General features: G+C 45.8%; 2 protein-coding genes across 2 annotated transcripts; both read right to left on the bottom strand.

The window, feature by feature from the left end:
- Positions 1-2,440: 2,440 nt before the first annotated feature.
- LOC127770712 (beta-fructofuranosidase, insoluble isoenzyme 2) lies at positions 2,441-7,135 on the bottom strand. Its single transcript, XM_052296524.1, has 7 exons — positions 6,891-7,135; positions 6,242-6,250; positions 4,892-5,763; positions 4,315-4,476; positions 3,305-3,564; positions 3,106-3,196; positions 2,441-2,867 (listed from the first exon to the last, which is right to left on the bottom strand). Exons 1-7 carry the CDS (start codon positions 7,093-7,095, stop codon positions 2,679-2,681), a joined length of 1,788 nt encoding a protein of 595 aa, XP_052152484.1. The 5' UTR covers positions 7,096-7,135; the 3' UTR covers positions 2,441-2,678.
- Positions 7,136-14,091: 6,956 nt separating this feature from the next.
- Positions 14,092-16,710, bottom strand: LOC127770711 (beta-fructofuranosidase, insoluble isoenzyme 3). The gene is made up of 6 exons (XM_052296523.1): positions 16,489-16,710; positions 15,373-16,256; positions 15,132-15,290; positions 14,785-15,029; positions 14,584-14,677; positions 14,092-14,457 (listed from the first exon to the last, which is right to left on the bottom strand). The coding sequence occupies exons 1-6, from the start codon at positions 16,667-16,669 to the stop codon at positions 14,269-14,271; spliced, it is 1,752 nt and encodes a 583-aa protein (XP_052152483.1). The 5' UTR covers positions 16,670-16,710; the 3' UTR covers positions 14,092-14,268.
- Positions 16,711-17,078: the final 368 nt, after the last annotated feature.

Below are 17,078 nucleotides of genomic sequence, written 5' to 3'. Positions count from 1 at the left end.
GATCGCATCAGTCTACCGAATTATTTCTGCGGGTGTGTATGTGCATGCACTCTAGTGGGCCTCGGATGTGATATGGCTCTGTCAGATGCTATGATCGATCTGTGCCGGTCATGAGATGAGATCGGTCGAGCATGCATGTGCAGTTTCCGTCAATTATACCTCAAGTTGTTGTATATTGTACTACAGTGGATGGAGAAAGGAAGTTCAGTGATGTCCAGCTACGTACTAACACACAGATTGTGTGTTCATGCATGTTGCTTCCAACATTGTATACTTGCTTAATTTTTGCCCAGTATGCATGTAAGTGCCGAACAATGACAACAATACTGCAGCTCCTCCCAAGTCTCGGTATAGTGATACAGATTAGTTGTGTAAAAACTAGCACTGCATGTACACTTAATTAAAATCTTGCACATAAGGCAAATGTAATGAATGAACTGCACGTAACCGGACACTTGCACGACGATGTGTGTACTTCTTTTTTTTTGACAGAGTGGTCAGTTAGGGACAGCCATATATAACAGGTGATGAAACTAGAGTATATGCATGGACCGAGCTTGTGGAATTAATATAGATCGAGCAAGACCGTAAAGGCCTCTATTTTTAGATAAATAATATATCTTGGTCGTACTCAGTGTTCATGAAGACAGATCCACAACCCACCATTGGACTGTTTATTGCGATGTTCTCTTTTTAAAGTTTTGTGGCCTCGCTAGTAATCCACTTCGAGAGAAGCTGACTTGTAGGCAATACTGATTACTCCCTCCATAAAAAGAATGCATATAAGTTTTCTTACATGGTCTTCAAGACTTCAACATGGAGCTTTGATCATTAATTAATTTCACAGTATATTATGAATAACATGTCCATTATAAATAACTATATAAGCCATATGAATGGGACTAAATGTATCAGTTAAAAGTTAGAAGACCTTTTCAAATATATTTGTGCCTATATTTTTGGATGGAAAGAATATATAGTATGATGGCTGGTTACCAGTTAGTGTTGATTATAAACTACTCCATCCATTTCATATTATAAATAAGACGCTTTTGACTTTTTCTAAGCTTATAAAAAATAGTACCATTCTTAACACGAAACAAACACTATAAAAATGTATTCAATATTTATTTAGTTAATTGAACTAATTTAATGTTATAGGGATCAGTTGCTACATGACTTTTAAAACTTGATTAGACCAATAGAAAAAAAATCAAAGCAACTTATAATATTAAACAGAGAAAATACTGAATTAATATGTGCGTCCCAATGTACTTTTTTCAAAAGAAAAGTAATCCACTCCGAGATTAGTTCAGCCCTCACAACCACGAACTGTATGTTGCCATTTGTATTGCACTTCACGCGCTGGCCATTTTTTAAAAAAAAAACCGTTGGCTTTCACAAGATAGATGTCTGATCAAATGACATCTTTTTTTCCTTATTGAAAGAACGTTATCTAATCTCATATCTTACCTTGCCCTGATCTTTTGGCATGGTTGTTAACTTTCAGTCGCACAATAGCCCATATACCTAACTATGTTGCAGTCAGGTGATCTCATGTTCACCTTTTGAGAAAAAGAACTAGAGTCCTTTGATGGAACTTGCCAGTGGTCGATGATAAATTTATCTCTGTGTGTATTTTCAAACAGTCTATATACCCCCTTAATCTTTGAATGAAAGTCCTTTTAACACCACAAATTTTAAAACCGAACATCTTACCCTTTAAATTTTGAAATACTGATTATATTACCCCTACATTGATGTAGACAGTGATGGTGCGTATTTGGATGTTTAAATGAATGGTTTTAAATAACTAACATAACACATTTACACATTGTCAATCCTTGGTCCTTAATTTATGCTCTACAGTAATATCATACGAGTATTATATTAGTATTTATTTGTAGGTGAGAAAGAACAAGTGGGAAAATAATAAGTAGAGATTTTGACACACACATGTCCAATGTGTATGTCACATAGTCAAGCTTGTCCAATCTATATGCAAATTAAATAAAAAACACCTTGCAAAACTATTTTAGCAGTGAATGAACGATCTTGTAAAGTTGGGGGATTTATATGTTCGGTTCACAGTGTTTCCTGGTACATAAACTTTTTCCATTTCCCCCCGCACTCATCGTAATTTCGTTCGTCAACTCAACTGGTTCCGCTCATAGGGGGGGAGCCTATCAGGATGATTGTACACACATTTGACAATTATTTTTCTTTCGTAATTGCAAATTTCTATAAACTATTAAGTCGTTATCCAGAAAGAAATTTTGAAAATGCAATTAGGTTTTTGGGACAAATCCAGTGATTCCACTTACACATAAAAAAAATTCAGATATTCTGGTATATTAGTGGTCTGGTCTACGCATTGAAAGATGATATCTTAAGACAAATAAAACAACCGGAGTGCATCTAACACCAGTGCGCACTCATGGGTTATACTAGCATCAATCTTTATTAGTCCTAATGGCATCCATGCATTCAAACTGTCCCCTTGGTACATATGCATACAACACGTGTGACTGAAACCATTTTACACAAGGGGGCATGATTTAGCACATAATTAAGGGCAATCAGTTTTTTCTTTTCCGCTGAAACTCAAAAATCTAGCTAGCTACTGAAGGTAGCTCTCATCATGCATTGCATCTATCTCTCTCAATTTCAAATATTGTTTAGGCTCCATTCATCATGACCGGCTTCTTCATCTCCCACGCGGTGAGCTGCGACACCTTGATCTCCGCCTTCCCGTTATTGAAAACGTAAAGGCGCGCGTTCTTGCCGATAGCCAGCGACGGGTACACCCTCGACAGGATGCACGCCTTTCCTCCAGCCCCGAAGCTCTCAACAACCGACCTGTCGATCTGCACAAGAGAGACACAAGATATCAAAACATATTCTGCAATTTATGAACCTTTTCCAGGTGAATGTTACAAAACAGTAACCCGTTCGGACGAGGTGATACCTATGAGGTACCTATCAGATAGGTATCAGACGATACCTCAAAGATATCATTCCATTCAAATAGGTTATTAGCCAATTAATATTTATTAGGTATCGGACAATATTTAAGAGGTATAATTTTATCCGAACGGTACGTACCAGGCTCCTCAGAGATATCTTCCCGTTGGTGATGTCCGTGTCAACGAACCCTGCAAACGTCGGCTGGTACATGTTCGGGTTGCGCGATGACCTGCACGCATACGCACCATACCAAAAAATCAGTAAACGGAGTCAAGGCAATATTTTGTTTATTGTGTAGTGCGATCAATCACCGATAAAGTGCAAAAGCCGCACGTACTTGGTGGGGTCGGTGCACATGAGCACGACGGGCTTGCCGGCGCCGCCGCCGCGCGCCGCCGGCCTGAACACCCTGAAGAACACGGCGGTCTTCTCCTCCAGCCCCGCGGACGCGAGCACCCACAGGCCGAACGGCCCCACGCCGCCCCTCGCGTCGGCGCCCCGCGCGCTGCACAGCCGCTGCGCGTCGTACGCCATCGCCGGGTCCAGCCGCTCCGCCGCCTCCAGGCTCCCCACCTTGAAGCTCACCTCCACGTCAGCCTGCACCCCACCAAACAGAAGCATGATCACTTCATCAGACCAGGGACAATACCACACTATACGCCAGCTATAAACACATTTCGATCGAGGAGATAAAAGAGGAGAGAGAAAAACAACAAGTTATAGATTTACAGCAAATTATAGTACGGACTTCAAGATGCATATGTGTATGACATGTGGAATCATATATTAATTATTTAGTATATGTTTATAGGTAACTATTATATGAATTTATTATTAGATTGACTATAGATAATTTAGAGCAAGTAGTTAGCTATACTATTAAACTTGCTATCAGAGATCACAGCTCCTACTCACGTACGTCACCAACAGAGCACATTAATTGAGCTCCTTAACTATCTCTCTAATTATGTTGTTTAGTGTCTTAGTGATATGTGCACTAATCACGCTGCAACCTGGAAGTTGTACGTGACATGCGCGGATGACGAGAGAATCAGTGAGATCAGTTAAGTACGAGCAAAGTGTGCAGGAGATGGTAAAAGGGGACGAGAAGAAAGCGACACGGCACAAGTAGTAGCTGGTGTTCAGTGGGCACTGCACACTGGACACAACTTCAGGCGTGCCAGATAAGATAAAGATCGGTCCAGGACACAGCAAAAACAAACAGGATAACTTATTAATAATTACTACTGTCATGCACAGAACCATGGATGTGTGAGCAGTTTTATTCGAATGCCCTTTTGGGGTAAAAAAATAGTTTTACAGAATTACAGATGCAAAAAGGAATACCTGTGCAGTTTGTAGCCCGGTCACCTCGACGTGTTCCCCTGGCTTGACCACCCTGTCCTTGAGAATGACCGGCCACTTCCCTCTCAGCCTCTCGACCTCCTCGATTGGCCACTGCAACAGTTGCTTCCCACTTGGGTCCAGCCACACTTTCCTCGGAATCGCCTAAAACATCACATCACAAACACACGATTCAATCAAAGATTACCAGCAAAATTGAGCTGCTAGTGTTGTTCCATTTGACTTTTAAGATATACTCTCTTTTTTTCAAAATATTTAACACCATTAAAATCAGTACGTGTTTGATCATTCGTCTTATTCAAAAAATTTAAGTAATTATTTGTTCTTTTCATATCATTTGATTCATTGTTAAATATACTTTCATGTACACATATAGTTTTATATATTTCACATTTTTTTTAATAAGACGAACGGTAAAACATGTGCTAAAAAGTCAACGGTGTTAAACATTTTAGAACGGAGGGAATATATGGTGATATTGACTATCTGAAGATGGCAGCATGCATGGTGGACATGTAAATGGCATGCACGTATGCAGTCAGGACGTGCGGTTAATTACCTGGATTCCGGCCCAGCCCTTGGCCACGTCGTCGGCGGCGGTGTCGGACTCGTTGGCCCATCCCCAGAGGATGCGGCGGCGCTTCGCTGGGTCGTAGAACGTCTTGGAGGCGTAGAAGTTGCCGTAGTCGTAGCGGATGTGGTGCTCGTCGCCGGCGGGGTCGTCCGGCACGTACCGCTCGGCCTTCCGGTCGTACGTTCCGACGGTGTAGTAGTCGTACCGGCGCAGGTCGAGGCTGTTCTTGAGCACGTACTTGACGCGCGCCGAGGCGACGACGGCGGACGAGGTGTCGACGCCCTCGCGGCGGCCGTCCGCGGTGACCGGGTAGAAGTCCGGGCACTCCCACATCCCCGTGGGCGCCGAGTGCAGCGGCTGCGCCGCGCGCGTCCACCGCCGGAAGTCCCTGCTCCGGTACACGTACGCCACGCCGCGGGACTGCCCCGCGAGGCTGCCGACGAGCAGCCGCCAGTGGCCGTCGGCGCCGCGCCACGCGGTGGTCGGGTCGCGGAACTGCGTCGCGTTGATGCCGCCCTCGGGCACGATCACCGGGTTGTGGCCGGGCTTCACCCACTCGCGCAGCAGCGGGTCCGACCCGTTCCTCGGCAGCGCCACGTTCTGCACCTGGTAGTTGACGTCGGGGCGGTTGACGCCGGTGTACATGATCACCGGCGTCCCGTCGGCCATCATCGTCGCCGACCCCGACCAGCAGCCGTACTTGTCGGCCCTGATGCTGGGCTCGATGGCCGGCTTGAGCGCCACCCAGTTGATGAGGTCACGTGACACCGAGTGCGCCCACACGATGTTCCCCCACACGGCGCCCTTGGGGTTGTACTGGTAGAACAGATGGTACCACCCCTTGTAGTACATCGGCGCTGCATGCACCCGTTCAGTTTCACCAAATCAAGAAATGATCTTCAGTCTTAGTAGTACATTGAAATCAATTACCATTTCAGTTTAATCGCGCGTGTACATTGCATTTTTCTCTACACTGCTCACGATTAATTATAGAACTATAGATGCTTCATTTCGTACGAGAAAAAGGTGAACTTTTGGCTAATTCCCTTTCTGAGAGGAAGTTAAGATTTTCTGAACTTTGTGGTCATCAGCCGTGGTAGGGGCTAGGTACCCCACGGTCGACAAGCAAGCCTGCATGTGGAGTCCCAGTGCGCCTACCATTTTCGTGCTAAAATGTGCTTTGAACCTTTAATCCTACCATGAAAGGCGTCACTAACTACAGTCCTCTCCCGTACAACGAAATTGCAAGTTGCAAGGCATAAAAGTTCTAGTACTACTACTAGTAGACAGAGATTCGTGACAGGATATATTATAAAGGGTGGGAAAACGACGTACCGTTCGGATCTGCGGGTTTCCAATGTTGATGACGCAGCAGCAATCACAGTGTAGAGCAGAGCACACCCCCACCAAATAATTGCACAAGAAAATTGCCGGTTAGGACTAAGCCTTGTCACAAGAATCATTAGCAAGAAAAGTAGAACAAGGTAGTATATCTGTTAGCAGTTCGAAGGGACTAAGTGTGAGCTTCATGAAAAAGAGATGGCAAACTCTCAGTAGTTTACTGTGAGATGCTTCTGAAGCTACTTCTTTCAGCGTGACCGCGTGGGTGCTAACGTTGACTCTACTAGCTGACCCGACAAAATGGACATAAAAACTGATGCCTTAGTGTACTGTCCGTAATTTATGTTGTGTGCCAAACATTTGATATGACTATGATGTCAATATTTTCAACTCTGACTATAAATTACTCAAGTTGAGCCATTTAGTTCAGGTGATGTTCTACACAACGTCGTCAAAACTGTACTAGTTACTCTGCACGATTCTGCGTCTCAATTCTCAAGAACAGAGCACTCTGTTCCCTTTGCTCATCTATCCAGTATCCACAACCACAAGTGGTGCCCTATGACCTGCAAATCATACGGCCTGACCGGCGTTCTGGCATGAACAATGGCAAGTTGGCAACATTTCAGTTAGTTCACATTACCATTGATCCAGTTCTTGGGTGGCTGGAAGTGATACCCAGTCCGGAGCTCAGAGTCGACGATGGACGGCGGCACGCCGTCCGCTGTGGCAGCAGCCGCCTGCAGCTCGAGGTCGTCGTAGACGACGTGCGACGCTCCGGCGAGCTGCTGGAGCAGCAGCAGCTGGACCAGCCATGCCCAAGCGACCCTACTACCAAGAACTCCCATTGCTCTCACACTTGGGCACAAGAAGTGAGAGCGAGAAGAGGAGAGGAGGATGAGCAGGAGCAGAGGAGAGGGGGTCCTATTTATACTGCGAAGGTGAAGAGATGCATTATGGAAAAGACGCTGTTTTTTTCCCCCTAAGCGTTGAGATTTCAAAGATTGCTGAGTCGGACAAAAGGGCAGAAGAATGGCAGGCCCGGGCGGGCCGCATTACTGTGTGGACGACCTAACATTATTTGTGCCCTGGGACGTCCGTGACCTGCATGTTTCTCTCATGTTTTTGATATATATATATATATATATATTTGGGATTTGTCTTCATATTGGCTCTGATTTATAAGCTGGAGCTCAAACAAGCCTAAATCCATATACTTTTTTTTCCTAACATGGTCACCGCATGGAGCACAAAGCCATCTATAACGTATTGGGAAACAAAAAGCAAAAGTTGAATGGAGATCGTTATCAATCCGAACCAACCCAAAGATATCAATTCGATTTTTCATGTATAAAAACACTGAAGTTAGCTTGTAAAGAAGAGAGCAGCACTGCTCCTTCTCGTGGCTTATATCTCTATCTACAGGCCATTACGAAAATGTCAATCCGTTCTATTGATCTTTCATGTCTAGAAACTTACGGCCTCATCTTTTCGTTTATACTTATACTTATCAGCTAAATTTAAATTTTTAACCTTAAATTTGAAGCTGATTTTGGGTTTTTTTTATCGAAGTTTATTTTTCACTCTTTGATTTTAGATTGCTAAGAACACGTATATAAAAGTTTTATTCACAAATTACTTTTCGTTTGCAAATATGCCATTTAGCTTATTCCACGAATAAGCCAAACGATGTGGTTGTTAATCTGTTTGTTTTTAAATCAGTGTTCACAATTCACTATGAACTAGCATGGTGGCCCGCGCAGCTTGCGCGGCTAGCATCATTATATTTTCTCTCATATAATAGCATATATGTTTTCTCAATATATTGTTCAAATATATTAAATTAACAATATAATTTTAAATTTTGCAATAACTTTACGAAACTACTAATGGGTAATATTCATATTGTATTTTATATACGTGTTAGTTATTAATTATTTTAATATCAATTTTTAATTATTTGTAAATTATATATATTCCTATATGCACTCTAGACTCGTCTTTTAATATATATTTTTTAATTCCGAATTTTCTGTAAATTGTATTTCTATATAGACTCTATGCTCTTCTTCCAATATTATTTATTTTTATTTCTGAATTTTTATTATTTTTAATTGTATTTCTATGTGGACTCTAAACTTATCTTTCAATATTCTTTAATTTTTAATTTCGAATTTCAGTTACTTCTAAATTGCATTCCTATATTGACTTTAAACTCTTCTTCCCATGTTTTTCTTAATCTCGAATTTTAGTTATTTGTAAATTGTATTTTTATACGGACTCTAAACTCTACTTTAATTTTATTATGTTTATTCCAAATTTTAGTTAGTTTTAAATTCCTATATGGACTCTATACTCTAATTCTAATATTCTATTTTTTTTAATTCCGAATTTCTATTTTTTTTTCTTAATTGTATTTCTATATAGACTCTATACTCTATTTCTAATATTTCTTATTTTTTAATTCCGAATTTCTTTTTTTTTTCTTAATTGTATTTCTATATAGACTCTATACTCTATTTCTAATATTCCTTATTTTTAATTCCGAATTTCTATTATTTCCTAATTGTATTTCTATATGGACTCTATACTCTACTTCTAATATTCTTTATTTTTAATTCTGAATTTCAGTTATTTCTTAATTGTATTTTTATATGGACTCTAGTCTCCTCTTCTAATATTCCTTATTTTTTAATTCCGAATTTCAACTATTTCTAAATTGTATTTCTATATGGACTCTAGTCTCCTCTTCTAATATTCATTTTTTTAATTCCAAAATTCAGCTTTTTCTAAATTGTATTTCTATATGAACTCTGTTTTTTCTTTTTCTCCGATTAATGTGAGAATTTCTAGACCATAAGAGCGAACGTGGAGGCTCCTTTTTCTATTCCTTTAATAATATAATAGATAGATTTGTCTATAGTGTACCTCTTTTTTTAAAAAAAAATTAAGGGACCTATATACTACCTCCGTCCTATAAAAAAATGTGACACATCCTAGTACTACGAATCTGGACATACATTTGTCAAGATTCATCGTACTAGAATATATCATATCCGGTTATAGATTCGTTTTTTATGAGACGGAGGGAGTATCTTACAAGCGTATGTTAAAGATTGTGTGTGTTCAGGGGTTGAGTGTTCATATATGTGGTCGTGTCCTATCATACACTAGGAGGCTCACCCAAAGGAGGCTTTGGAGTATGGCCGATCAAGCATAAGCATCATATACCCTGTACAACATAGGCTATTAAATAGCCCTCCGGAATCTTACTATTTAGGATTATTAAACGTAGATTACCGATAAAACCGATTCCATAACCCCTAGGCTATTTTGCGAGACGAATCTAATGATGTATATTAATCCATAATTAGCGGCTGATTACTGTAGCATCACTGTAGCAAATCATGGATTAATATACTTCGTTAGATTCGTCTCGCAAAATAGCCTAGGGGTTATGGAATGGGTTTTGTCAGTAATCTACGTTTAATACTCTTAAATATCAAGATTTCGGAGGACTATTTAATAGCCCTCCGAATCTAAACAGGGCCATAGTCTAGGGGACTTGCCTCAGCACCGGCACAAAACCCTCATCCAGCCTGATGGTCGATCGCGGCTTTCGACTTGTTACAACGGACGTGGACTCTAGCAACCCTAGTTCCACCACTACAAGGGAAGTGTGTAAGGGTAGCAGAAATTGTGGGAACAAGCGGAGTTAACCACACGATGGCAGTGGCAATCGAAGCTCATCAACTTAGGACCAGCGTGGTGATGATGAGCTCAAGGGAGAACGCCAAATCCAATAGGAGGAAGAAGGCTATATTGGTACACCTGTTGTATTTTTTAATGATGTTTTAACCTTTACAACCTGGTGTTACATGTGCGAGAAGCAGAATATTTGAACTGAAATTTGTCTTAGTTTTATACCTAAGTTCTTTTGTTTTAGAAATCTTTTTCGATGTTTCGGTCAGTGGAACCGGTCCAATGTTTTACGTTGCATGGAACAAAGTTGTTTATTTCTTCTTCTTTTTTCCCTTCCTAATGTTGCACTCACTTCTTCAGATGTTTCGTCCAACGTCCATCTATATATAAATATAATGTTGGTTTGTTGCACGCTTGTTTCTCGTAGTAACTATTTTCAAATGTTTCAAATATTGGTTTTTTTTGTTTCACAATTTACAGTTTGTTCTTTCACGTATAACTGAAACATTCAAGCGCCTGATGCCTAGTCTTGTAATCAAAATAAGTAAGTACTATGCAGGGATGCAGCCACCTGCAGATCCCAAATCGGCTCCGAGCTGCCGCTGCGGCGGATTCGCACCGCGCGAGCCAAGTTGCGCAGCGGCAACACCAGTTCAATTGCCAACACGCACTAGCTAGTGGTCGATCTGCCGCACCCCTAGCCAGACACGGATCGTGCGCTTGCATGCGTGCAGGAACGGCTTGTCCCTTACTGCTGACCAGCTGCCTTACTACTAACCTCCCCGTAATAGTAATCACGTTCTATGTATCGGGCGCAGCTTAGATCGACAGGTGGTCTTGTGTAGCGTATATCCTGAAAACAATAAAATTGACAATGTATAAGCAGAGCATTAGGGCATTGCCGCTTTAATTGGTGATCCTAAACGGCCAAACCGCTCCTTTTCAACTCTGTAGAGGGAGTGCTTGCGATGGTCCAGATGATCAAGTTCTTGGAAGCCAGAAGTATATGCATATTCTAGCTAGCACTAAACAACTGCAGCGCCGTTGCACCACACGTTCGTCGCAAAGTTGGATTCCAATACGCCATGCTATGCCAAGGTTCTCTTATTACACTATGGGTAGCGTAGTTCCATAAAAATTGCTAGCTAAAATATTTTATGTGGTTTAACGCTAGTCAATAATAAATGGGAGTTGGGGATTTGTCCCATCACCTTATTTCTTATTTTGATTTACTTTTATCTTACATTTTTATTACTATTAAACTTATGGCTGTATATATTATGACAGAAGCCGGACATGTAATCTATTTCTATTATCTACAAAAATACGCCATGCTATGCCAATGAAGCAGTAGTAGTCCGCGCGAGGTTACTGGTTGTAGCCGAAATGATTAGGCGGGCGTCTAAAGTGCGCTGCCAGAAGCACTGCCAATGAGCGTGATGGAACTTTCAGCGTCAACTTGACATGGCTTTTACGTCTGCACGCCCTCATTTCGCACAAGTCTTGCTCCGCCTTTATTCGATCCTGGCTCGATGATGGATCGACCTCCCAATAATGCGCACGTTCTCACCACATTCTCTCTCGAGAGCAGACTGTGGACAATTAAGTCCACTTTGACTCCCTTAAAAGTGACCCGAATCTAATCCATGACCTTAAATCGTAAAACCGGGTATGTCGACTCCCTATCTATTGAAACCGGTGCAATATGACTCCCTTGGTGGTTTTGGAGGACGGTTTTGGTGACGTGGTGGTGTTGACCTGGTCTATAGGGTTGACGTGGCGCTTAGGTGGCATTTAAATTAAAAACACATATGTGGGACCACATGTCATCATCTCTATCTTTATTCTTCCTCCCCTCTTCCTTGCTTCTCTCTTTCTTTCTCTTTCTCTCCCCTTTGGCCAGCCGCGAGGACTGGAGCACGGCTGGAGCAGCGGGGGCTAGAGTGGTGGCGGTCGGCGGAAGCTGAAGCAGCAACGGCGGGCTGGAGCTGACGGCGGGTTCCAGAGCGGCAACGGGCAGCTCGATGACCGGCAAGGAGGCGGGAGAGGATAGCAGCGCCGACGCCGACGCCGATGACATCGAGCAGGGGGACGGCGGTCGACGGCACGGCACCTAAGCGCCCTAACCCCAGTCCTCACCTCCACCGGCACGGCGCCCTCACCGGGGAACGAGCTCCCTGCTCCCTCTGCTGCCTCCCGCCGTCCGTAATAACAAGATCCGGCACTCTGGCCTCTCAGCCGATTGCAACAACATGATCCGGGCATCCGGCGTATGCGACAAGCTGACGACACGGCCGACATCGAGCCTGTCAAGCTGGTTAGGGGCGAGGGCCGCCATCGAGCTACGCCATTCAGCATTGCAACGACGACGTCGTCAAGTCATTGCTCGAGCTCGCTGCGTGGCCGTCAACTCCCGCGCCAGCCCCATTATCGCCACCAACTCATCCCCCGTTGCGTCTCCTTCAACTAGTGCTGCTAAGGCCACAAGCATCACAAAAATCCAGAAATAAAATTGATTCATTTAGCAACTAACCAGAGATAAAATTGATTGTTAGCAGGTCGTTCACCATCCACTGAAGAATAGGATGAGTAGGCAGAGGGGAGCAATTAATTTTGTCTCGCTTGAACACGCCCAAGATGGCCACCCTCCCGGGGATACTTGTGCTTGCGTGTTGCGTCAAGCGGCACCGACCCGGACATCATGTTGGCGATGAGCTAGCTCAGGTCACTGGTGAAGCAGTCGGCCTGCAGGGCGAGCGCCATCCGCCGCCGCTCCCACCGCCGCCGCCGCTTTAGCTTCCGCCGCTCTGGCCCCCACCCGCCGCCGCTCCAGCCCGTGCTCCCCTGGCGGCCCGGCCGGCCAAAGGGGAGAGAGAGAAACAAAGAGAGAATGGAGGAAGAAGAACGGGTCCCACATGTCAGTGGGCCCCACATTTTTTAATACATGAATGACAAACGGGTCCCACATATCCATTTTTAATTCAAATGGCACTTAAGCGCCACGTCAACCCCACAGACTAGGTCAACACCGCTACGTCAGCGCCACGTCACCGAAACCACCCTCCAAAACTGCCAAGGGAGTCAAATTGCACCGGTTTCGATAGTTCGGGGGTCGAGATATCTGGTTTTACGGTTTAGGGTCATGGATTAGATTCGGGTCACTTTTAAAGGAGCCAAAGTGGACTTATTCCCTTTGCAGGCTGAGTGGACATCAGGACATGAGATCGTCTCGCAAACTTGCCATATGTATGTATAGCATCAACTGTGCCGTCGAGAGATAGGAAATTCGTGTAGCATCAACTGTGTTACGAGCACAAATGAAAGTTCTTGGAAAGCCTTACCTTGTACGGTTGTACCTACGAGGACCGTGATGCCTCCATCGCCGTGTACAAAGAGTACTGCTACACGTACTAAAATTTTCTTACAAAACTTTTACTAACAAATTTCTCAACCGTTTGATTTAACTAGATAGAAGTTGCAAGAAATCTAGATTTACTCACAGCTTGACACATCAGAGTTTGTAAACATTTTGTAAGAAAAATTTAGTACGTATAGATTTTTCCGTGTACAAATACGGACGTTTTTTGGCCACTTAGCTTGGGCCGATGGCGACTACATCTCCGGAGAAGAACACTGAGTTGGGCTGAATCTAATCCAGAAATCTAGCCCAAAAGTATACATATAGGACAAGGCCCAAGAAAAGGCTTTTTCGGCGATAGGGATGATTGGAGCAAAATGGGACTCGAGGAACTACAAACTTGTCATCAGTAAGTCACAACTGTTTAGCCGTTTAGGCCACGAGAAAAATCAGATGAAAAAAAAAACAGCCACGGAACCTTTTATTCACTCATGACCAGCAATACTTTCTTCACGCATTGAGTGCAACAATTATGATACAAAACAGACCATTTCTTTCCCTAACAATGCATCAAAACACTACACTGCAGCCTCCAAATTTATCCCAAAATCTCAGCTAAAGAAGCTAGTATCTACTACCTCCGTCTCAAAATAAGTGCAGCCATAGATATGCGTACTCAGTGTTTTGACCATCCGTCTTATTTGAAAAATTTATGAAAAATATTAAAAAATTAGTCACACATAAAGTACTATTTATGTTTTATCATCTAATAACAATAAAAATACTAATCATAATCTTTTTTTAAATAAGACGAACGGTTAAATGTTGGATATGAACAGTGTTAAAACTGTACTTATTTTGGGACGGAGAGAGTAGCTAGCTAAACGCCCGGCTAGGCGGCTACTCTACCAGTACTGCTACAACCACCATGTCTAGGCTGATGTGCTGCTTGCTACTGCTGCTACTCCTCCGCGTTCATCTTCGGGGTCTTCATCTCCCAGGCGTCCAGGTTGGTGACCTTGACGTCCGACTCGCCGTTGTTGAAGACGAAGAGGTGCGCGTCGTCGCCGACGGCTTTCCTCGGGTACACCCTCGTCAGGATGCACGTCTTGCCGCGCGCCCCGAAGCTCTCCACCACGGAGTGATCGATCTGATGCACAAATATATATATAGTTCATCAAAAGCAGAGTCGATCGATCAGTGTTTTTGCCAAGAGATTAAATCCACTGTTGCTGAACACAAAGATCGAGGTCGATCGACGATCGTGCATGCGCACCAATGTCCGGAGGGCGATTTGTTTGTTCTTGGCGATGTCGACGTCGACGAAGCCGGCGAAGGTCGGCCTGTAGATCTTCGACTCGTACGATGACCTGTTTATTTACGTGATCAATCCATTGGGCGAACGATCCATCAGTTATGTTCAGTGACGTCAGCAAATTAAGGATTGAGATCTGAACACGGGAAGCACGGAACGCACCTGGTAGGGTCGTTGCACATGAGGACGACGTGCGAGGAGTCGTTGGCCTTGAACACCCTGAAGAAGACGGCCGTCCTCTCCTTGAGGTCGCCGGAGGCCAGCGCCCACAGCCCGAACGGCCCCACGCCGCCGTCGACGTCCGAGCCGAGCTTCTTGCACAGCGCCTCCGCGTCCGTCCGCCACGCCGGGTCGAACTCCTCCGCCTTGCTCAGGTCCTTGATCGCGAACGCCATATCCACATCCGACTGCACTTGCAGAGATGATCGATGCGCGCACGCAACATCCATGTCAGTGTACCGGGTAGATTGCAGGTGTGGCTAGTGTATGTTGCTATGTGCACCACTGACCTGCACGGACTTGAAGCCGGTGACCTCGAAGTAGTTGCCCTTCTTGATGACCTTGTCAGTGACATTGACGTGCTTGGCTCGCAGCGCCTTGAGCTCCTCCACCGGCCACTGCACCAGCTGCTTCCCGTCCGCCGACAGCCAGAGCTTCCTCGGTATCGCCTGAGAGAGAGCCAGCAAAAGCATCGTCAGTCATGAAAACGGAGGCAACGTACGTGTGCAGGCAGGCCCACGCGATGCTGACCTGAATGCCGGCCCAGCCCTTGCGGCGGTCGTCGGGTACGGTGTCGGACTCGTTGGCCCAGCCCCAGACGATGCGGCGGCGCTTGGCCGGGTCGTAGAACGACTTGGATGCGTAGAAGTCGCCGTAGTCGTAGCGGAGGCCGTAGTCGTTGTCGGGGAAGGCGGCGTCGGGGACGTACCGGTCGGTGGCGTGGTCGTACCAGCCGACGGTGTAGTACTCGTACCGCGTCAGGTCGAGGCTCACCTTGAGCACGTACTTGACCTCCTCCGCCACGGCGGCGTCGTGCAGCTCGGCGGTGTCGACGCCGCGGCGGTAGTGGCGGCTCCCGCCCGCCACGGCGACGGGGAAGAAGTCCGGGCACTCCCACATCCCGGTGTGCGCCGAGTGCAGCGGGTGGTGCGCCTTGACCCACTTCTTGAAGTCCCGGCTCCGGTACAGCACGGCGAGCCCCTTCATGTTCACCTTGCTGCCGACGAGGAGCCGCCAGTGGCCGTCGGGCCCGTACCAGGCGGTGGTCGGGTCGCGGAACGCGCTGGCGTTGATGCCGCCGTCCGGGTTGATGATGGGGTTGTAGTCGGGCTTGTACCACTCGCGGAGGTACGGGTCGGAGAGGTTCACCGGGTAGGCGACGTTCTGGACCTGCCGCTCGTCGGGGTCGATGCCGGTGTACATGATCACCGGCACGCCGCTGGGGAGCACGGTGGCGGAGCCCGACCAGCAGCCCTTCTCGTCGAACGTCTTGGACGGGTAGATCCCCGGCTCCAGCGCCGTCCAGTCGATCAGGTCCGTCGAAACCGAGTGCGCCCACTCGATGTTCCCCCACACGGCGCCCTTGGGGTTGTACTGGTAGAACAGATGGTACAAGCCCTTATAGTACATCGGACCTGCACCGTGACACGTATACCATGTCATCCAATGCACATTAGTGTACGTAGGAGTACTTCGTGCCATACGCGAACAAATTTTCAGCTAGTTTTTACGGCCGTGTGATTAGCCGTTTACGTACCGTTCGGATCTGGTCATCGTGTACGGAGGAGGAAACAGATAGGAGAGAATAACACGAAGTTAGTATTATATCGATCAAAGAGGACAACGCAAATCGATCATCGTACGTACCGTTGATCCAGTGCTTGGGTGGTTGGAAGTGGTACCCGGTGCGGAGCTTCCCGTCGACGTGCTTCGCCTCCAGCGACTGGAGCTCCGGGTAGACGACGTGCGACGCGCGCACCACCACCACTGCCGCCATCTGCAGCAGAGCCACAAACACCAGCGCGGCCCTCGCCCTCGCCGTCGCCATTTCCACTAACACACTACTTACCTCGCTTAGTGAGACCCAGTTAGGACTCGGATGATCAATGATATAGTGAGGTGAATGGTACTATTTTATAGGGGCTTCTAGCTTGCCTAGCTTCTTCTCATCTCGGCGCGGCGGCTGCGTCCGCGCGCCGGGCGCGCGGGAGACGGGACGTTCTTTCCGTTTTCCGTTTGCCACGAATTCAGGACAGTTTTGGCGTGCCACGTAGTCTTATCTCTACTCTCTAGTGCAAGAGCGGCGCGCGCGCGCGCGAGAGAGATCGGTCGATCAGATCGCGCACGCTTCGTTCTCCCCTATCCGCCCCCGCTGACTCGCTCTCGATCGATCGGCGCCGCGCGATCTCGCCGTCTCGTCTCTCGCCATCGCAGATATATATAGCTCGCGCCCACCC

Source organism: Oryza glaberrima, chromosome 4, assembly GCF_000147395.1.
Source record: "Oryza glaberrima chromosome 4, OglaRS2, whole genome shotgun sequence".
NCBI lineage: Eukaryota > Viridiplantae > Streptophyta > Magnoliopsida > Poales > Poaceae > Oryza > Oryza glaberrima.
This window is presented reverse-complemented; position numbering and strand designations above follow the sequence as displayed.

What these genes read in the sequence shown, in the direction of transcription:
- LOC127770712 (XM_052296524.1), bottom strand. Translation starts at nt 7,095, where the DNA reads ATGGGAGTTCTTGGTAGTAGGGTCGCTTGGGCATGGCTGGTCCAGCTG. An exon ending in AGGGCTGGGCCGGAATCCAG is followed by an intron (nt 4,477 to 4,891) that starts GTAATTAACCGC and finishes GTGATGTTTTAG; the next exon opens with GCGATTCCGAGGAAAGTGTG. An exon ending in AGATATCTCTGAGGAGCCTG is followed by an intron (nt 2,868 to 3,105) that starts GTACGTACCGTT and finishes TCTCTTGTGCAG; the next exon opens with ATCGACAGGTCGGTTGTTGA.
- LOC127770711 (XM_052296523.1), bottom strand. Translation starts at nt 16,669, where the DNA reads ATGGCGACGGCGAGGGCGAGGGCCGCGCTGGTGTTTGTGGCTCTGCTG. An exon ending in CCGGCTTCAAGTCCGTGCAG is followed by an intron (nt 15,030 to 15,131) that starts GTCAGTGGTGCA and finishes CTGCAAGTGCAG; the next exon opens with TCGGATGTGGATATGGCGTT. An exon ending in ATGTGCAACGACCCTACCAG is followed by an intron (nt 14,678 to 14,784) that starts GTGCGTTCCGTG and finishes GTAAATAAACAG; the next exon opens with GTCATCGTACGAGTCGAAGA.